The sequence below is a fragment of the Anarhichas minor genome, unplaced genomic scaffold (assembly GCF_050575085.1).
Source record: "Anarhichas minor isolate MPS153535 unplaced genomic scaffold, ASM5057508v1 ptg000004l, whole genome shotgun sequence".
In the NCBI taxonomy this organism is placed as follows: domain Eukaryota; kingdom Metazoa; phylum Chordata; class Actinopteri; order Perciformes; family Anarhichadidae; genus Anarhichas; species Anarhichas minor.
In genome coordinates, this window is record NW_027466450.1 from 6,727,669 (window position 1) to 6,749,322 (window position 21,654).

General features: G+C 41.0%; 3 protein-coding genes across 4 annotated transcripts; all 3 read left to right on the plus strand.

The window, feature by feature from the left end:
* Positions 1-1,492: 1,492 nt before the first annotated feature.
* On the plus strand, positions 1,493-3,800 carry atp5mc3a (ATP synthase membrane subunit c locus 3a). 2 transcript variants are annotated; one of them, XM_076107469.1, is made up of 5 exons: positions 1,493-1,538; positions 1,741-1,837; positions 2,581-2,655; positions 2,926-3,116; positions 3,228-3,800. In XM_076107469.1, exons 2-5 carry the CDS (start codon positions 1,799-1,801, stop codon positions 3,340-3,342), a joined length of 420 nt encoding a protein of 139 aa, XP_075963584.1. In that variant the 5' UTR covers positions 1,493-1,538; positions 1,741-1,798; the 3' UTR covers positions 3,343-3,800. The 2 variants fall into 2 exon arrangements, with proteins under 2 accessions (XP_075963584.1, XP_075963591.1); XM_076107476.1 differs by having other exon boundaries at positions 1,517-1,626.
* Positions 3,801-4,641: 841 nt separating this feature from the next.
* LOC142967874 (cyclic AMP-dependent transcription factor ATF-2-like) lies at positions 4,642-7,323 on the plus strand. Its single transcript, XM_076107487.1, has 6 exons — positions 4,642-4,698; positions 5,246-5,318; positions 5,678-5,774; positions 5,861-5,979; positions 6,093-6,218; positions 6,799-7,323. Exons 2-6 carry the CDS (start codon positions 5,271-5,273, stop codon positions 6,979-6,981), a joined length of 573 nt encoding a protein of 190 aa, XP_075963602.1. The 5' UTR covers positions 4,642-4,698; positions 5,246-5,270; the 3' UTR covers positions 6,982-7,323.
* A 436-nt stretch (positions 7,324-7,759) lies between these two features.
* On the plus strand, positions 7,760-20,289 carry atf2 (activating transcription factor 2). The gene is made up of 7 exons (XM_076111934.1): positions 7,760-7,782; positions 8,009-8,123; positions 9,682-9,774; positions 12,260-12,487; positions 13,020-13,226; positions 15,689-15,794; positions 18,593-20,289. The coding sequence occupies exons 1-7, from the start codon at positions 7,760-7,762 to the stop codon at positions 18,793-18,795; spliced, it is 975 nt and encodes a 324-aa protein (XP_075968049.1). The 3' UTR covers positions 18,796-20,289.
* The last annotated feature ends 1,365 nt before the right edge of the window (positions 20,290-21,654 follow it).

Below are 21,654 nucleotides of genomic sequence, written 5' to 3' on the forward strand. Positions count from 1 at the left end.
CAAAAATAAATTGTCTCTTTTTTCCATGTAGTGCTGGTGTGATGCCAATTACAATATCACTTAGAACAGCTTTGACAGAGACACAGGGATTCATCCTTCCTTCAGCTAAATGTTTGACCCGCAGCAATGCTACAGCCAAGAATTTCCACCCTTGAAATAGACCCTCATTCCCACAGTTGAGCCAAGGTCTACTAAGAACAGATATCTAAATGTTAGCCGTGACAACTTTATGGATTTTTACCACTTCTTGCCTGCAGAAATGATTCCAATAATATTTTAACATCCAATAATCAGACATGTATTTGTAATATGTATTTTAAAAAGGAGTTTATATATTTTTATCATTAACACTCATCCACAGAAACAGATGCAACTGAACTGTTACAAGCAATGGCAAGTGTGTTGTCATTGTTTACCCCAAACTTACTACTTATTATGGTAAATGCTGCTTTAGATAAATATAATAACCCATTTAAATCCACATTTTTCCTTTTATTTTCCACTTTATGTAGCTTTAAAGGTGGAGATACAATCTTAATCAGCACTCTTTTGCATTTGTATATTATGTATTGACTTATTCTGGCTGTACATTGAAGTTATTGGATATGGTGAGTTTACATTGAATAAAATACTTAAACCTAAGACCTCATGTTTTTTTTTATGGCTGGAGCATTGCCTCAAATGAAACATTTTCCAACCTCGTCTGTGGCACTCAGCCCCACAGACATTAGTTGCTACTAAAGATGTGTATTTAAAAATAGGTCACAAATAAATACTGTCATTTTGTAAAAGCTAAATGATTTACTGGTCACTGTAGTTTTTAGATAATATTACTCAAACAGGAGGAAATGTGTATTTACGAGGTGCTCCCTTTAGCCATAGCTTTGTTGCACAACTCAGTATTTACGACAGCAGGAAATGTATATGGGATTGACTTAAAATAACCTACAGCATGGCTATTGATGAGTTTTAAATTGCTTTTTGGACAACAAACAGCTATGGCACGGAGGAAAAATCTATATCACACTTTGGCAACAATACTTGTTAGTTGGATCAATTCATTGTTGGTTTCCATCTTTTCATGGGATTGTTATCCCCAGATTTACAAGATGGTCCCTGTATAATTAATAGTTTGGTCTACAAACGTTTATTATTATTTTAACTGTTTTAACTGAATAAGGGTCCACATCTGTTTTATCATCAGCTATCCATCCATTTTCTCTTTAAATTCGAATATCTTCAGCTTATATTCAACATTATAGTAGAGTCCGACCAACAGGAGCTGTCAGTTTCCATCCATACTATAAACAATATAATTAAATGTAGTTTATCGTCCTTCTTAATTATATCCACTCAATGAAGGCGCATTCATCAATATACACAAACAAAGATTAGTTTTGTGAATGAACATTGCTGTTTTTTGCAATCTTGTTCAATAAAGTTTCTGTGAAATGACCTTCCACTGTCATCATCCGGGCCTCTAAATACGTCACATCGCGCATGCGCACTGTTCTACTGTGGTTCGACCTCTGCAGTCGGTAAGTGTGTGATGGCAGTTTGAATGAGAAGCGTATCTTTACAAATCCAATTTCATCCTCTCTCTTAACTCCACATTGCAGCGCACAAGTGAGGATAGCATGCAGCATGGATGTGAATGTACATATGAGTGCCTTCATTTTCTCCCTGGAGCATTTTTACACCCGTTTGACCTTACTTCTCTCTCCGGTCTTCCTTCCTCAGAGAGACCCGGGCTTCAACCAGATTTGACCGAACCGGTTAGAACTACCTAAATTAGAAGATGTACGCCTGTGCAAAGTTCGTCTCCACGCCGGCTCTGGTGAGTTTGCTCTCTGTGGTGTGTTTTGTGTCCTGCTCAGTGAAGTATCCCGGATAAATCCGGTGGGCCTCTGGCTGATCTTGACTGCAGCTGACTGGCAAGGGTATCCGCAGTCTAGGCCAACGGGCTAGCTAGCTCTTGCTAAAGCACAGCATTTCATAAAGGTTTTTTAAAAACGTGTGCAATGTAGCGCTAATGCTAATGATTCAGGTGCATGTAAGCTATCTTAAACACTGCCTTTGCGTTAGCTTGTAGCAAACATGTTCAGTAATGGCCGTAAGCTAAGGTCATCACAAGCCTTTTGTTAGCCGAGTTTTGTGCAGAGTTCCCCTGAAAACTCACGAACATGTCTGTTCAACTGATCCACAAACTATCTCCTTTAAATTATATAAAATGTAGCCTGTGTTGTCAAGTCATTCACCAAGGTCATATTTCTGTTTCTAGTTCCTCTATTAGTCTTACCAGTTTCAATTACAATAGGACAATTTGTTAGGAAGCTTTCTATTGTATTAACACAAACCCAGGAGTGACTTTGACAGCACAGACTACCCACAAATCATTAAAGGCCACAGGTCGTAATGTGTGTGCACTGCAGTGAGTGACTCTGATTAACAAAGTGACATTAGGGTTCCTTCCACCTGCTCAGACTGGTAACGGCTACCAACAATATGTATCATATCTTATCAAGCTTTTGTGTTTAACTAAATGTGTTCTGCGTTTTGTGTCCGTGCTGTTGCTTTCAGGTCCGTGCTGGTTCCCGGGCTCTTTACAGACCCCTCTCTGCCTCTGTGCTGTCCAGGCCTGAGCTCAAAACAGAGGTGAGAATAAATGACAGGCTTTCTACTGGGACTGCAACTGTCCTTCTACCACTTGATTGTTAAATGCTCATTTATTTTATAAAATGTCAGAAATATTGTCAAATCATCGTGATGGTTAACATGGAAATTGGTACTTGACAAATTATAGTAAAAATTGTAATTTAGTAATTTTTTCCCATTCCTTTATTGTTCTCACTTACTGTATTGTCATATCTCATGTCATTGGTGTTGAAGGTGTAAGTTAACCGTTTTTGTCTTTTCTTGCTCCAGAGCGGCGTTGCTGTGATGCCACAGAGCCCCCTCACCCAGATCATACTGAGGGGCTTCCAGACCAGCGCTGTCAGCAGGGACATCGACACTGCTGCCAAGTTCATCGGCGCTGGAGCTGCCACAGTCGGAGTAGCTGGATCTGGAGCTGGAATTGGGACTGTGTTCGGCAGTCTCATTATCGGCTATGCTAGGTTTGTTCTCACAAACGTACATCCTGAAAATATTAAAATTGACTCGAATTAATAGATTTCTGGTGCGTACTTTGTTTTTCCATTGATGCCATCGTGTGTTCTTGTCTGCAGGAACCCATCTCTGAAGCAGCAGCTGTTCTCATATGCTATCCTGGGATTTGCCCTGTCTGAAGCCATGGGACTGTTCTGTTTGATGGTTGCTTTCCTTATCCTGTTTGCTATGTAAAACTCTGTCATTCAACACTTTCATTACAGATGTGACTACATATTTTATTGTGGCTACCAAAATTGTTCTGTGTTGGTGTCATGGAAATTTACATTTTCAAGACTTTCAGACACTGTAAAAATACGCAAAACATGTATTGTACAAATGTAAGAAATTACGTGATTAAAATACATGTATTTGACTATTTAACAATGGCACTTTTATGTCTGGAATATCATGCTAGCCCAATAGAAAGCAGTCCTCTTTCTTGAATGTCATCTTTTCTGTGAAGCATCTGCGTCGACTTGTCATGAGTCGGCCTTGTTTTCTTAGCACATCACATGGAAGCTTTTTGGGGTCCATCTCAATTCATTCTTGGATAAGATGCAGTTAAACAGTACTGTAATTAGACAGCAAGGGAGTGCTTGCTTTTGTAAATGGCATTAAATAAATCTAGAGGATTTAATTGAGCTATTTAATGGGTTTTGACTTTTTTGAATCTCATGCTGGGTTGTTAAAATAATTGGCTTTCTGTCATGGAAGCTGGGCTGAATTTAGTTAAAACGGAAACGAGTTAATTTATTTTATAAACATGTAAGGTTATAATTAATATCAAATCACAGAATGGTAAATACCAAACATATACCGGTGTAGTTGACAGTTTAAGATGTCAGATGGAATTGAAAGCAAGCTTGTATGTGCTGGTACTTAACAACTCAATAGTAGTCTTCTGAAGAAACTAAAAGTACCGTACATCCTTATCTTTTATAACTAATAGTTAATAACCATGTGCTAGAGTTTTTAACATTGAAAGCTAACGCAGTGCAATTATCTTAAATATAATATATCAACAGGTATATAGGCATCTTTAAGTCGCACGAACACCAAACTATCAAGGTGTATGGCTACTTGAAGCCTCAAGAACATATAAATGAACAATACACTTGTTAAGTGAAGTACGAGACATATTCAGTAATTCAACTTTTGAAACGAATGTTTTTATCTGGTGTTTCTGGATTTTTCAGTGAGGGAGGAGTAGTAGATGTAATTTTAATGCGGTAATTTAAATTTTTTGTGAAAAATAAAACATTATTCAAAGCAGAGTATTTACATATGTCTTAAAAACTTATTGAAGGGGATCTGTAATTAAATTCCTGAATAAATGTTCAAAAACTACATGAGAATCCTGGCACTGTCCTCGTGTGACGTTTACGGAAATGCCTCAGCCGCTCTCGCGATACTTTGGTACAGACGTGGGATTTTGTAAATCAAGGGTTGTGGCTGAGAGAGGTAAGTCACCACTTAAACTGATGGCGAATGGACACAAAGCGGTTGTAAAAGGCATCATTTCTGGCACTGCGAGGGACTTGTGCTCCGGTACATTAAAGCGACCTCGAGATAAACACTGACATCTCTTTTGTTTACAGAGATATTTAGCTCCAAATATTGCGACGGTTGTATGTTAACGCAGGGCGCTCGGGCTATTCCATGGAAGCGACTGGGGCAGATAATTGCAATCTAACTATAAACGTTGTGTGTTTATTAGTGTTGCGCATTTTCTTGACATTTTACAACGTAAAGCGGTGCAGGTGTCGGCTCTGGATGTCCTCCTCAGCCGCGTATTTGGACCGAAAGAAAACAAACCATCTTTTATGATGACACTGAGGTGTAAACAACCAAAGCAACCGCCCATCATCGATATGCTTTGTCCAAATGTGTAGCTGTCCTCTCTCACTGTGCCACTCCACTTATTATCCGATACGACTTAAATCTGCTGTCATTTGTGCCACAGCCACGATGTTCATTCCACATCTTGAAGGAGCCATCGTCTTATTTGTAAACAGTTAACCCTTTACAATAATTCTCATCTTTATTTATTCTGATATTAAACTCCTGCTTGTGCGTTTTCCTTGTTTTATTTCAGGGTGACACAACAGGAATTCCTTAATATGAGTGATGACAAACCTTTCCAATGTACTGCTCCTGGCTGTGGACAGGTAAGTCATCTCTGTTATCGTGAATGTTATTGTGCCACTGTTTTATATTACCCTGTATGTAGACAGACCTGAGGCTGGATCAACCTGCCTGGGAAAATGCACCATGTGAGCACAATACAAACTAAAATAATAAAGTGTGATCGCTAGAGTTTCAACCCGGGGCTCCTGGAGTCGTTTATAGCATTAAGTCTACCTATTTTAATATGTAAATATGGACACAATAATAGAAACACCTGGAACACACCTGAGAGATGATTGATGTTTGAGTTGCTCACCTGCAGCTAAACAGCAAACAGACGTTCTGAACCTTTCCCATGGAGATCCTGTTTGATTGTTCTTTCTGTTCTGACCGTACAAAGAGATTCACAAATGAGGACCACTTGGCTGTCCACAAGCACAAACATGAGATGACCCTGAAGTTTGGCCCTGCAAGGAACGACAGTGCCATCATTGCTGGTAAGTGCTCTTGATGTTGAGATGTGTTGATGTCATTCATACTTTACATTACAGTCTTGGTTCTGATGGTTTTCCTCCATTTGCAGACCAAACACCGACACCTACCCGCTTTTTGAAGAACTGCGAGGAGGTCGGACTCTTCAATGAACTTGCAAGTCCGTTCGACCACGACTTCAAGAGAGCGAGTGAATATGACATTAAAAAGGTGGTTGTCGTTGCCAGACTTCTTGTCAGCAGATCATCTCACTTCTACGTATTATCATTGACACCACTGATCTGTTTCATTGAGATGATTTATTCTTATTTTTTATTCTGTAGTTACCATTGGATTTGTCACCTCTTGCGACGCCTATCATCCGCAATAAAACTGAGGCGCTCACAGCTATGGAGGCACATCGAGACAGCCCACTGCCTCACCCCGAATCTACCACCAACGATGACAAGGTAAAGCCTTTGAGTTTGCAGTGTTTGTGCTAATCATGGAGCCTCGTGACAAGGATGTCACGAGGAGTGAAGAACAAGGCGTCCTCTTGTGATTGGTGTTATTCTCTGGAATTACACATCCACTTGTATGAATATAAACGTGATAAGTGATCAGATTATTTGCTTGTTTCAGTTTGACTTTGTCTCAACTTCCATGAAAAAAAAGCTAACAGTACTGCACAAAATGATTGTCTAGAGAAATCCATTGGATGTATTAGATGACTAATACGCTTCCATGTGTTTAGCTCTTTTATTCCTAATATTGAGAAGAATACGGTGACATGTGGCCTTCATTTTATCATAAGAAGTGATTTACTTAAACAGGGTTGTAACGGTATACAGCGCCATTAACATGTGCATGTGCTTATCTACAGTATTGATAAAAAAACCTCAGTATATATTAGTTGTTAATAATCAGAGGGCGTTATTTTAAAAGCTCAAAGCTGATGTTATTTTTGTATATTTTAACATTCAACTCTTCTTAACAATCTGGTGTTCATTAAATGCTTCCTGCAGCTAAGGTCTTGTATGCTGTTTTCAGGATTTATCTTTGCAGCCAGCCTCACTGCCAACATCCACTATAGTCCATCCTGCATCCCTCCAAGTTCCCAATGTACTTCTAGCAACCTCAGAGGCTAATGTTGTAATACAGCAAGCTCTCCCATCACCAACATCTAGCTCTGTTATTACCCAAGTCCCATCCACTAATAGGCCTATAGTGTAAGTAACTCAAAACGTCCATTTTTTAATTTTTTTTAAATCATGGTTTTACTAAGTCATCTTTTTTTAAATATATGTGCAGTTTCGTTTTGGTGAGCTCATATGTCATGAGGCATGTGCTTGTTTTTTCATTTATTTGCACTCTGAAGGAATTTATTTTTTGTGGCTGTAGACCTCATAAGTCTCGTCTTCAAGAATAACATCGACAATGCTCAAATATAGTTCAAATTCTGAGTGGTGGAAGAAAATTAAACGATCAAAGGGGTTTCCACATAATGATCTGTCCCTGTATCAGGCCTTCATACACCACTGTAAAGGGTATTGAGCCTCTTTTTATTTGAACAAAGACGCAGTAAGGTAGGATTATTGTTGTAGAACACGGACAGTGTTCAGTGAAGCACAAGCTCGCCAGATTGTGTATACATGTGAGATATCCATTATGATCATCAATTGCCTGTGAAATGGAGCTACAGCTACAGAAACTTTCACAGGTCAAAGAAAAGATAAATTGGACTTGTTTAAAAATCTGTCTGAACAATTATGTTTGCAGTGACGCACAAACATGAATTATGTTTTATTCTAAATCTGTCTAGCAGAGTCTCCCTGGGCCCATAATTAATAAGCAAAGTAATGATCAATGAAGGACCCAGTTTGTAGAACATGAAGATTTTCCTTTTAGATTTTGGGAGTAAAATATGCTTCAAACACACAGATGATTTGGTGGAAATCCCGCGTGTTTTACCGAACCAGAAGTCCACATCTGGGCAAAACTGATGTCACTTATGGGGTCTAATGTGATGACAGAGTATGTGTTCTAATAATCTTGCTTCAACCTGTTACGCGACAGGTGTGTTTTTGAGTTGTTTTGGTTCCACTTTATTTTCCGTGAGTCGTTGCCTGATTGTGACATTATGCTGGTGTATTAGTAGCCGCCCTTGTCTTTAATTTGCGAACAGATTTCGTTTTGTGTGTTAATCACAAAGTTGTTTGTTTGTTTCCCTCACTGGGATTTCTTCTCTCTCCCCCTTCAGCCCGGTGTCTGGCACCTTCCCTGTGCTCTTACAGCTGCCTAACGGTCAGACCATGCCGGTTGCTATACCTGCGTCTATTGCAACCTCAAGTGTACATATCCCAACTACGATCCCTGTGAGTTCGCTGTTTGTTACATTATGTTAATGTTGTTTTACTGAGTTTGAGTGAAAGCAGCATTTTGAAACTTTTATGATAATTTAATGACTGTTTTGAACAAATAATGATGTCGGTAACAAGTGTTTGTGGACAAAACAATCTCACCTGGAGGTCAGTTTAGTGGCTCATGTTCTCATGGAACTGTAAATGTTAACGTTTCCTTTATTCTGAGCAGTTTAAAGACATCGCATTCATATTGGCTTGAAAGGCGAGCTTCACAATTCATTTTTGAATTCAGTAGGTCCATTCAGCGGCTGTTTCTGGACCTTTCTACCCGATCACAAAGCTTCAGAACAGCCACTAAATGAACCTTGATTGTGTTGTCGACTGTCGTTTTCACAAACATGAATGAACTAACCAATTCATTTTTTCCCTTAAGCAGGGCAACTTTAGATAACTAGATTTTAGTCCAGTGTGTAGAGTAACAAAATCACTAGATTGTGTCGAATAACTCACAAGTTTGCCATTTGTTAATCACATTTTTTAATTTGGGATGTTGTTCGGACAATCGTTCACATCAGTAAAATTTGAAGTCCTTCCAAAAGGGACATTTAGAATACACTTATGCTGTAGCGATACATTAATACCACAAATTGTCTTCGCTGTACTTGGACAGAGGGATTGTTTACAACTTTGGCATCTCAGATTTGGCAGTGAAGTCAGAGCTGCAGCGGTTGAGGGAGGTAATGGACTTAAGAGTACAACTGTGTGTCGCTGTGGCAAAGACACAGGATTTGGCCGAGGCACAGCGGGCTCCGGTCCAGGACACTTCACTACTATTTGTCCTTGTGCAATTAGAATCAACGCTCTTGATTTCTGGCAGAGCAGATAGATGATACTACTAATGTGTTTTGCTAACCAATTATAACCGATATAGGAAATCTCATACAGGAGATATGTTTGTAAATCAAGGTTTTTGGAATTTCTTTTAAGTCCCCCATGTGGGAGCTTGTCTTGTTGTTCACCGTTGTCCTGGTTGTCTGTGTGGAACACTGAGCAGCAGATGATTATCTCCTGATAGCAGCACAGCAGGGGAAAAAAACCTCTATCTTCCCAGTCTGTGGGGATTGGGAAAGCCGTTGACAAGTAGAGGAGGGCAAAAGTAGACGGAGAACATAAGCCACTGGTGGGGCTTTCACTCGATCATACCCCCCACCCCGCCTTTTCTTTCTCTCCCTCTCCACCTCTCCCCACCTCCCTCTGTCTCATTGTCAGCGGCTGCGAGATGAGGCCTGGCTCTGGCCTTCTAACTCGTGTCTCTCCATCCTCTCCTCAGCTTCCCTGCCCATATGCTCTCACGCAGGCAGGCAGAGGTTCATTAGCGTGCACACGGCATCTCCATGTGGCGCTGCCTCCACAAAATAACAGGCCATCCAACCTAATGAGGCTGAGATATGAGGAAACTCTGGGAGCCTGCCGCGGCTGTGTTTGTGTAACGTGCGAGCGTTTGTGTCTTTTTTAACAGCTGAAGACAAATCTTCTCCGTGCTGATCTGTCTCTTTGTCTCTGCCGTCAGCTTGTCAGACCTGTCACCATAGTGCCCAACGTCCCCGGGATCCCAGGACCTCCCTCGCCACAGCCACAGCCCGCCCAATCAGAAGCGAAGCTGGTATTAACTATCTCTTCTTTTACATCAAATATTATTTCCATGTTGAGTCTGTCATTTCCCATCTGAGAGGGATAATAACAACCAAAGTAATGAGGGAGCCTGACGATAAGAGATCATTCCTTCACCAGATGAGGGCGCTAGTGACAGGTTGGGTCTGAAGTGGTCCAAAGACTGTTTTTATTTATTTATTTATTTGTATTCCCCTTTTATCAATTGACTTTCCATCTGGATTTTACCGCCTAATATTTCTTTGAAATTTGATTTGTATTTACTGATTCATAGCGTTGCAACGATTAGTTGATTAACTGATGAGTCCGAAAATTATTTTAGTCATTTTTTAAGCAAAATGCTAAATATTTAGTGCTTCTAGCTTCTTTAATAATAAAGATAGTAATCATAATAATGATAGTGATAATAACTTTATTTGTAGAGCAACTTTTATGTTAAGATACAGTCCCAAGTTCTTCATAAACAAGTTTTAAAATAGTCATAGATCAAAAACAAAAATTTAAATGAACCATTACAATAACGCATGCATTTAAGGATTTGCTATCTTTGGGTTTCGGACTGTTGGTGGGGGAAATTATAATAGGCATTGTTCACTATTTTGTGACAGTTAATTGTGAAAATGATCTGCAGATTAATGGATAATGTGTGGGAGAAGCTGGTCATAACAGTCTTGCAACTAACTGGGTCCTCCTGTACACAAAGTGATAGTTGAAGGGCAGGGATATGAAGTGTTTGGAGGGAGATCAGTGGCAATGTGATGAAGCACGGATCACAGAACCTGTAAGTGTTCGCAGCATGCCCCGCCTGTGGAAATTAACAGATAAACTGCAGAGAGGAGGTGTGTGTGTGTGTGTGTGTGTGTGTGTGTGTGTGTGTGTGTGTGTGTGTGTGTGTGTGTGTGTGTGTGTGTGTGTGTGTGTGTGTGTTCGGAGGGAAGGATTGATCCTGACTGGCGAGGAAGGAGTGAAGGGAGGAGGAGGGCACGGGGTTGTCGGGGATCATGGGGTACGAAGATGACAAACGGGGAGACAGCGTTGTGCTCAGCACGCCGACACCGGGGCCAACCGGCGGGGGCTACCAGCAAAAGCCAGCTGGGGGCATCCTGGCACACGCTCAGCGAGGCACATTAAGTCGGCCTCGCCCTGCATGGAACCTTTTGTTCAGCAGAATCCTGCCTGACCTGAACCCCCCCGCCCCCCCCCCCATCTTCTCACTCCGGCACCTCCCACCGCACTCAGCTCATCAGCAAACACCTAATGAGCCCGCGTCAAGAAAACAGACCCCCGCTCAACCTGCCTGCTCCCCGCCCCCACCATTCTCTCAGGGGGCGCAGAGACGGCACTTTACAAGGACTGATGATGCTGCAAAGACCACAATAATGATAATTAACTTGCTGAATTTAGAAGATTATGCTGTTAATTAGTTGCAAAATAAAGATAAGTAATATAGTAGCAGATGGTTGAATAACACCCATGAGATGGAGGGTTATTACACTGATGAGGTTTCCGTGGCAGAGATGAAATATGAATCTGACTGGCGTTCCCCTCTTTCTATGGGCCATTCCAAGAGAATAATATCCTGTTTCTGCCAGAAGAGCTTCTGGAAGGGTATTACACGATAAACTAATTTGGTAGATAGATTGGTCTGGCAAAGGTAGTTGTTACAATAATGCGGTCCTCTGTTTTCTCATGTAAATGCATTCCCTCTCACTTTGTTATCGCTTCGAAAGGCTCATTCACTTTCACCTTGTTTGATACTCGAGGAGCTGGCCTGTGAATCGTGAACACTGTCTGTGGAGATGTAGTTTCTGTGAATGGGCCGTGTTATGTGTGGCGTTTGCGGTCCCAGTCAATGTAAAAAAAAAAAAAAAAAGAGCGTTTTTTAATAGTTTGAGTCACATTATGTGCCATCCATCACCTTTGGTGTTCAGATAACATCACGCCCTGAACATGCTAAATACATGTGAGGAGTGTGTTCCATGCTTCATCAGATCGTTTTTAAAATGTGTTACAGTTTCTTTACTATTTCAGGATTTCTTTCAATTCTTCTTCTCTTCTTAGATTTTTTTCATTTTTCAGCATCATATTTCATAATCTTAATTCGTGGGTAGGGGATACTAAAGTACTTGTAGAAGTAGGATATTTCCCATGATCTAGTAACCATCCGTATTAATAATGTCAGCAGTTATGCCTCTCTTCTTCTTCTCTGCTGACTGCTGGTAACCCAGTATGTTCGTCTGTTCACTCTCATACTACAATAGGTCTGATCGTTAACCATCTTTAGGTAGCCCTTTCCTCAACTTCACACTAGTATTCCAGGTGTAAATCATAGTCAGTGAAAACACGCTGTGATACTCTGTATAAAATGTTCTCTTTTTTACCGTGTTGACATCTGAATATAGTTCTCCTCTTGTAACAACCATGTCTTTGCATGAACATGTCATGACTGTTTTCCTCATGCTGAATTCTCTTCCCAGAAACTGAAAATCACGTTAAGCCAGCAGCTTCCTCAGGTAACCAACAGAAATGCTGTTGAAGTCCAGAGCAGCGCCGTGACCCACACCGCTGCTCCCACTTCTCCTGCTCCGACCCGAGCCCCGACTCCAGCCCCCATCGCGGTCCTAACTCCTCCTCACCTGCCCACGACTGAGGAGCCTTCCCCCCATTCCCTTCAGCAGCCAGCTACCTCCACCACAGAGACACCTGTAAGTAGCCACTGCTGCAGTACGAGTGTTTCAGCATAGTTCTATAGAGACGTCTTTGTTTGTGTCTGTAATCTGTGGGTAGTAAAGGTACGTTTTTGCTGTTGGAACCAAAAAAGTATTGTATCAACAGTAGAATCCGAAATGTTCAAACACTACCGAGCCTGAAGGTGTGAGGGATACTTCATTGTACGAGTTAGCTTTCTCGCTGTTAGCTTTCAGCAAACTCTGACAATCATTCCCGCCCACTAATAAAAGATTTCATAAACACAACAGCATCACATGGCAGGTGTTTACACAGGATTACCTTTTTTTGTGTAAACTAAGATGTCAAATGTATTACTTTCTGAAATGACAAAACTGAGCACATAATGTGATTAGTGACAGTAACCAGTATTTCACAAGTAGTAACCACATTTCAGTTACTCAGTATGCAAAATTCAGTGCTGGACAATGATGTCAGCAGCACATTACACATGTGGTGGTGCTGTTGTTTTGCCAGTTATTGTTTATTATTATTATTATTATTGTTCAGGCTTCTCCAGCGCCCCCTGCGCCAAACCCCCCAAGCACCGGGGGTCGCCGGCGCAGAACCACAAGTGAAAACCCCGATGAGAAGCGGCGCAAGTTTCTGGAGCGTAACAGGGCTGCAGCCTCTCGCTGTAGGCAGAAGAGGAAAGTGTGGGTCTCGTCTCTGGAGAGGAAGGCTGATGATCTCAACTCCATGAACGGACAACTACAGGTGCTCTTTACCTTCCCTTCCCCCCCCCCCCCCCCAGCTACTGCATGTAACAACAGCTACCTCGTCTGTCTTTGTTTTGTACTCTTATGCATCGATGTGTATGTGCGTATGCACACGTATGTCTGTTTATCACCATGTGTTGTTGTTGTAAGCGCGTGTACACAGACTTTTCCCTTCTGTGGTGATGAAGTCATTAAAGCCGATTAAGAAGAGCTGCCGTGTGACAGCGGCGGTGTGTGAGCCCTTTACATCGATATGTCCCTGTCAATAAAGATGTATCCTCCAGATGTCAGCCGCGCACAAGCGTGTCTTCGCTTCTGTCTCAGCAGTTTACCGAATGGCCTCAAAAATCTCCTAGGGAAAGGTGTCTTTTTGAACCTTCATTTTGCTGGAAGCAATTAGGATCTGATGCTGACAAGTTCGAAACAGTTCATGTATCTGCTGTCTCTGTTGATAAGTGTGAGCCGGGGGTGCGGCACATCGGTGTTCCAGACAATTAAATGAGATGTGGTGTTTATTTGCTCACTGTCTTATTTTCCGATGAAAGCGGAGTAAGATGTGGAAGGTGGAGGAGGGGAAAGACGGCAACGTAAAGAATTAGGTTCACGTCGTTAATATCTGGTTCAGAAACACTTGTCATGAGTGTGCTTTGTGAGATTGTATTTGAATATAGTTAGATGAATAGGTGAGTAGATGAGGTAATAAACAGGGCATTGCAGTTAACTACAAAGAAGGGAACAACATGTGGCAGAAGATAAAAGGGCGCTTTATATTAATCAGCAGTGCAGTTTTTGGAAAAAAAAACTTGCTGACGTGGCCCAGCTGATCAGTGAAACTGCCTCTAATGATGCACAATTATTTTAACATCATCCTTAACTGGCTTTTTAACGAGATGTCAGAGCAGGCAGCTCACAGGGCTCACAGCTTCACCCGAAGCCCGTTTGCTCAATTTTGATTAATTCACAAAGTTAGAAACAAGTTTAACTCTCCAAAAGTCCAGTTTAAACTTCCAGGTATGATGCGATGTGAGGTCACTGTGGCCGTTACTGTCATGGTTCAACCAAACACGGTGCTTTCGCTGCTAAGCTGTAAAATGAGTTTGGTTGCTTTTGCATCCGACTAATGAATCAGCATTTCGTAATGCATGTTAACATGTCGGACGTGTGCTTCCCATGTCAGAGTTGAGGGAGAGATTCAAAGGAAGGCGTTTATATTGGCTGTAAATGGCAGCAGTCATGTTGAAAACCCAGTAAATATGGCTTTAGCTACATGTGATGCATACGCGTCTTCCAGCTGTGTTTTAAATCTGTCTTACAATAGCGCAGCCCTGCCAACACTAAGCAGATGGAATCAAATAAATTGGCTGCTTTTAAACTAATAGATTAAGCCGCCCATATTCCTTTTAAAGGAAAAGAGAAGGAGCTTAAATCTGCCATTGGGTGTTCTGCGGCCCCCTGGCCGCTCTAAATCCAGTTAAAGTCACCTTCAGCGTAATGTGGCCCTATTTTACGACATGCAGAAATCCTCCGCTCCCTCGGGAGCTGTTTAATGACACAAGAGTGTAAATCTCAGCGGCATCTGCAAAGTTGCAGGGGGAATCCGAACAGCTCACCTCTGACAAATGTGCTGGTCGGAAGCCAGTGAAGGCCTCTAATTATTGTGCAGAAAATAAATGAATGAAGAAGCGCGTCGTACTTTATTCTGAGTTCATTCATTACGCTGTTACCTTTCCGCGTGTGCTGTTTATTTTGGCGTTTATCTGCCGTGATGTAGTGGTCATTTAGGCCTCCTGTACAAAAGAGGTCACAAGTATTTAACCCTGTGGTCCGATTAATAACAACTGACTTTAAAATCACCAATGGTGGATAAGAGGTACGGCCATCCATGTAGAGAGGGCGCAAAGCCACATTCAAGCTGCGGATTGGTTTGTATACCGTACTGAGCATCAGGTGCTGGGTTCAGAGCGGAATTAGACCGATAAGTCAGGTGGCCGACACATTTGCAGATGTTTTCTTTTTGGCAGATATATCCGTTCCTGCTTACATGTTGGCCCAAAGCTAACGAGAAGAGTACTGAAATGTTAAAGTTATGTTTGAGATAACGTAGAAACAGTGTTATCGTTGCATAGTTTGTCCACCAGAGAGCACTGACATGTTTATTTTCCAACTGTCAGCTCAGTGTGTATCAAAAAAAACAAATATAAGTGGTCCTTATGCATATGTTTATGTAAAACAAATACTAATGTTAAATCGTTATCAAACTTTTGTAACTCAAACGTCAGTATCAGTATTGACAAAATCAAGAAATCTGACCTTTTATCTGGTTTTGGAAAATCATTTCACACATTTAAAGTATACGCAGATGTCGTCTGTTCGTCTTTGAACTGTAATCTAATGTACTGGGTGCTCCAGACAGAGGGTTTTATTGAGGGCTGTTGTGTGTCTCCTCTCTCTCTCTCAAAGAGTGAAGTCTCCCTGCTGAGAAACGAAGTGGCTCAGCTGAAGCAGCTTCTTCTGGCTCATAAAGATTGCCCTGTAACCGCCATGCAGAAGAAATCTGGCTATCACAGTGAGTAATGCTCCATTATTCTCAGCCCGAGGCTTCCAGTGAAAGGCTTCTAAAATGAGCTCCAGCTAACCACTGGAATGTCATGTCTTACTTATGGCCAAACAGAAAAGGCTACTGACATATTGGATCCCATTTAAACAAAAAAACTTTTCAAAAGTTAAGACATTTTATAGGCGGTGTAGTTCCAGACAAATGCTCCCTGGCGTCAGTGTCCGAGTCTTTTCAAGAGGACACGGGTGGTATCCACAGGAAACCAATTGTTTCCTCCTCAGTTGACACCTAAATAAACATTTGTCAGATGAATAGATGTCTGCATGAAGGATGTTGAGAAACCAAATGCTTGGATTGTAAAGAAGTGGATAAGTAAGCATGATCCCTCTCTTTTTGTAACACCTAAACCACACAACGATCATGAACATTTTTAATACACAAGAAGATTCTGCCGTCTGCAGCCTCTTCATTCACACTTCCTGTTGTCAGCCTGCACACCGTCGTCTCCATGCTCCAGTCCTTGTTCATCACGTGGTCTCATTTAGAATTATATCACCGATATTTCTTCGTTTCCCGCGACCGGGGGGCTCTTGTCATTCAGATTTTCCCGGTCATAACTCAGCTTCCCTCACAGATGAGCCAGAATGCAACGAGAACAAGTGGCGCTCCAAGCCACTTCTCCACTGCGCTCCGAGCGTCTCCGCTGACTTGTATTGACAATGATTGCCTCTGAAATGAGTCCATTAAAGCAGCAAGCTTGACAAGACTGCAGAGCATTCTCATGGCGGGGTGTCCACCAAGCTAGGCTGTTCATTATGCATCCCCTTATTGCTAACCATCCCACTGACACACGTCATGCGCATTATGGGACTGCTGGTTTCCAGGCTAGAGTGGGCTGTCAGAGCCGGGTCTCATTTGGTGTCGTCTGGTTTCTTTTTTAGAAAGATCTGCGGATGAATTGGGTCATCTTTCTCATGTGTTTGCTGAGGATGTTTCTGGACCTTTTGTGAGGGATGACATTTGGAGCACTTTTTACCCTGTTTGGGAAGATAGAACTTCATCCAAATACCCTAGTTTATCAGTTTGGCTCATGAGGGTAGATTTTAGACAAGCCATTTAATGTGAGAATGAAAAGTCTGGTAGAATAACAGAAAGAAATAACAATACGTTTGATGTACCTCCACAGACCTTTTATATCCATTAGTTTCAGTTTTGAGCTCACTTTTTATACTTTGTTTCCAGCTAAATATTTAAGCTCAGTTCACTTCTGCTTTGCAAGTAGTGAAATAGTTAGCTAATACTACCCAAAGGTTCTAGCTATTTCAACCATTCATCCGGTGTATTTACCTGTAATTCATTACTCCCACTGTAAGCGTCTATTCCAGCCATTTGTCCATTACTTTTAGCTAAGTGTTCAGATGTCGCTGTTTGCTTGCTAACTAGTTTTAATGCACTTTAAATTGCAACATGTACAGGTGTTACAGCTGATTCAATATTGTTTTAATTAAATCAGAATTTATGTGTTTTTTTCTAATTAGTTGAGCTTCTCCGCGATATTTCCACGTACCTCCTGGCAATTGCATAAATACACCCCGAGGCACGAGTGCCCCTGCTTGGGAATCACTGAAATAATCGATCTTAGCTAATTAGTGAAGCGCATTATTTGATTCTGACTGATCCGTGGCTCACACTCGTGTAAAGGCCTCATCAAGCCCCCCTTTTTTTCTCAATGTTACACATCCCGTAAGGCTACACTGCCCCCCAGGCCTGGTAATACCCTTCATCGTCCTGCCCAGGCGTAGCCATGGCAGGTGGAAGGAAATTGCCCAGACTGCCCCACAAACAAGCCAGGACATGCTTTCACTTGGCACACAAAGCGGTCCATCTGCTTACAAGCGAACCCCACTTCAGAAACCAAGAGAGCAGAAAGAAGCTCTGGCTGCCCCGGGATTACGATATATCAGACAGCCACCCCTTCATGTCGTTAGGAGCAATAATGCTCACTTGAACATGGAACAAAACCACCAAGCTGATTTATTCGGAGGCTGACCTTCTGCATAGTAAAACAGTAAGGGAGTTTATAGCGCTGTGACATTCACTTGCACTAAATCACACGGTCAACGTCCAGTCAAGAAGGCAGATGAAGCCTCTAATGTGAAGACGTTTGTATTGCGCTTTAATTGCTTCTTCTTGCTGTGGAATCTGTATTTTACGTTCTAAAATGCAAAACCCAGTCGTTAATTACAAAGTGCCATAACAAGTGACTTCATATCATTAACAATATTAATTATCACTGTGCTCCTTATTCCTTTACGGAACAGAGCATGAGAGTAGAGTCTTTTTTTTTCCCATCAGGATCCAATTAATTCAATGCAACTGCCTAACAGCTGGTGGCATTTCGACTCCAAGTCTTCCCTACTCTCCAGTGTGAGCATCATTAAAATCAGGTGCTGTAATCATCTGTCGCTGCAGTAGTTGGCAAGGTAACAAAAAACAAATGAGAATGCAGTTAGGGATGGGAAACACTGCCACATGCCCCAGAATGTAATGCGCCCTTATGATGTGGGTTTAAATTGACATTGGAGCTTTAATTAAAGGAAGGGGTGCAGAAGTAGCATTATGGGGATTAATGAAACGGTTTTGCGTACACCACATACGTCTGATTAGGCCTACACGGCAAAGCTTTCCAAAGCCTTTTTTTCCATATCGGGTTAATGCTGCAGGTAAACGGATATGTAAGAAAATCCAAACGTTACAATGGTATACCAGCTTCTTCAGCAGGTGTTTTCTCGTCTCTTCCCACACAGTCTCTGACAAGGACGAGAGCTGCGAGGAGATGTCCGTCCCCGGCAGCCCCCAGAACGAGGCCATCCAGCACAGCTCCGTCAGCACCTCGAACGGGGTCAGCTCCTCCTCCGCAACCTCAGCCGCCTCGGCCTCGTCCAGCGGCGCCGCCACCACATCCAACCAGAGCACAGAGGAGACCCGGTCTCAGCCTTCGGGGAGTTGATCGTCCCCAAACTGTGCCGGAGCGCTGGTGCCTCAGAGGAAAGGGATTCTCTCTCATCTTTAGTTTGGACTCTGCTGTTTTCAATTTGTTTATGTTCGGTCCATTTTGCTTTTTTAAAAATGCAAACGTTTTCTCTGGAATTGATGAAGACAAAAGAACAGGCACTTTAGGTGTGATTTATGTATTATTATTTATTATTTAAAATAAGGTTTGATCAGTGAATTGTTAGAGCTCACCAAAGTGTATCGTTCTTTATGATGAAGTTGAATAAAGAGGAGTCACTTTTTTCATCATTTGCTTTTCACATTTTGAGAGATGACGGGTTTACCTTTTTAAGAGTTCTGACAGCTCACATGTTAAGTACTGGCAGCTTTTTCGATTTAAATACACAAATGTAAACGGCTGAATCGGATTTTAGACTTGACAACTTTTCTGTGAGTGAGATCAGCTGTAGTCGCATCGTGTAGTTTGAATGTTCGAGCTCACCTCTGCTTGTAACACTAGTCTTAAGGACGTGAGCTTTTTAGAAACGTGTGTTATTTCGTTAACATTCCACCTGTAGTCTGATTGTTCCTGAAGCAGTGATTGTAGGATTGCAGTACCTTTTCCATTACTCAATCTCTGTGATGTGGACTTCATTCAGTGCCATTAATGTTTTTGTATGAATTACTTCTGTACATTTTTAATGCCGATTAGCTTGAGTTGACAGTTGTTCTCTCAGATTAAAGGTCTCATGAGACGTAGTTTCTCAGTAAGGAAGTATCTTGTTGTATACTGTCTTTGCTTTATAAGTGACTGTTTATGACTTTAATGCAGAAGAACATTATGTTGTTTTCACGATTGTAAATCCTCAATGACGTTTTTAGAAAACATTGTAAGTAACATCAGTGATATGTGATCTTTCTGGGTGTTATGTACTTTGGTTTCAGTAGCTGAGCCCTGTTGAACTCTGTGAACAATGTTTCAGTCATTAGGCCTCTTCCTGACTCCATATCTCGTCATGTGAAATTAAAGCATTGGGATGTGAACTGGGATCACATCGTGTATCTTAGAGTAACACTACTACCGCCTGTAAGAATTGTGAGCATTTCATCATTGAAATAATTGTAGGAAGCAAATCAAACCATGAAGTCAATTTGCCTTTTCTCTTAGTCTGTGCTGGCTTACTACTGTGTAGTTCTATGAGAAGCCAACGCATTGTTTTCTTAAAGTATGATTTTTTTGAAAATGTATTTTTATTTAACTGTTATGTGCTATCTGCATGAGGTAATAATTCTCTGCGAGAATTTAACTGTTTCTTCGATAATGTCTCGTTCAGATAAATATCATCAGACAAGTTCTTTCAACTTGAGTTGTAGTTCTAAGTTTATGAAAGCGGAATGTGGAAAAAGGAATGTGGTACTGTGTTGAAAGTGTACCTGTAACATGAGAAAGTTCTGTATACAAATTCTAATTGATAAGTTGTTGTAATAAACCTTTTAATATCTCTTTAAATTCCAGCGTTGCTTCCTTTTAATTCTCCAGATGGAAAGAAACTCTGAATATGTGAATAATAACAAATGAATGTCTCAACACTATAGTTCTAACTATAAGATGATGTCAATACAAACAAGCCCAGTCCTCCACACAGACCTTACTAGCTGTAACAATATTACAGTGTCCCATATATTGACTTGAACTCAGGTGCTGAAGTCATGTTGTAAAGCTGTTTGGTGCTCCAAAAAATATCTTGTGGTGTACTCTGCCACCTTGTGGAAGATATAAAGTTGAGTCTAAGTCATAAGACAAGTAAAGGTGCTGACTGTGTATTTCATAATAACTCTCCACCAATAATACTTACAAATATTATATCACAACCACAGTTAACTTTCACCTTTACAGAGTTTGATCTCTGGGCAAAAGTTAACATAAATAAAAGTAATTAAATATCATCTGCACAATGTTGTTCAATTTAAAAACGTGTTCATAGTGGAGCTAAGTTTGACAACTTTACATACTGCTGGATAGTTTATTAAAAAAAATAATCCGTCATATTACATTTGTTGATGATTTGTGTGTAATATCTTGATCTGCAAAGTCACAAATAAATACTTGGCTTTCCGATAAATTGACAGTAAAAGTTTAGTATTTTCCTGTGAAGTTTAGTGGTGTTGTAGTAGTACGTCTGTAAAGTATCATAAAATAGAAATATTTAAATAAAGTACAAGTACATAAATGCGCTCATTTTCCACCACTTACTTACTTACCAGCAAATGAAAAGTAACAATTGTGAGGTGGTACCTACTTCACTTGAATATTTGTATTTCATTTCTTCTCCAAACTGTTTCTTCTGTTTTATTCCATTTTTAGCATGTTTGTTATTTTACACTTTCTTTAGTTAGTTATTTTTAAATCTCTCTCTCTCACACACACACACACACACACACACACACACACACACACACACACACACACACATTGCCTTGTATATCTTGTCTTCAGGCTTTTTTATGCAGTATATAAAGCACACTTTGAAGTGCCATGTAATTGAAAGGCGCTACACCAACAAACTTGTCTTGTCTTATACTGATCCAACACTGAGCTGCCATTTGTCTTTCCTGTGTGCACAAAACACAGCTGCAATAAACATTGACAACAACTTGTGTCACTGCTGCCCATAGTTACCTGTTACAGTGACTGAAATGTTTTTTTGCATCAACTTCTCAAATTACAGTCACATGTGTATACCGTCAAAGTGATTTCCATATGGAGCTGATTCAACAATCTCCCTTTGCCAGTAATGCAACTGCAGTAAAGAGATATAATCTTCATTTCTTCCGTTTTGTACATCAAAAAGGTTTTTTTTAGGGCACTGACAAA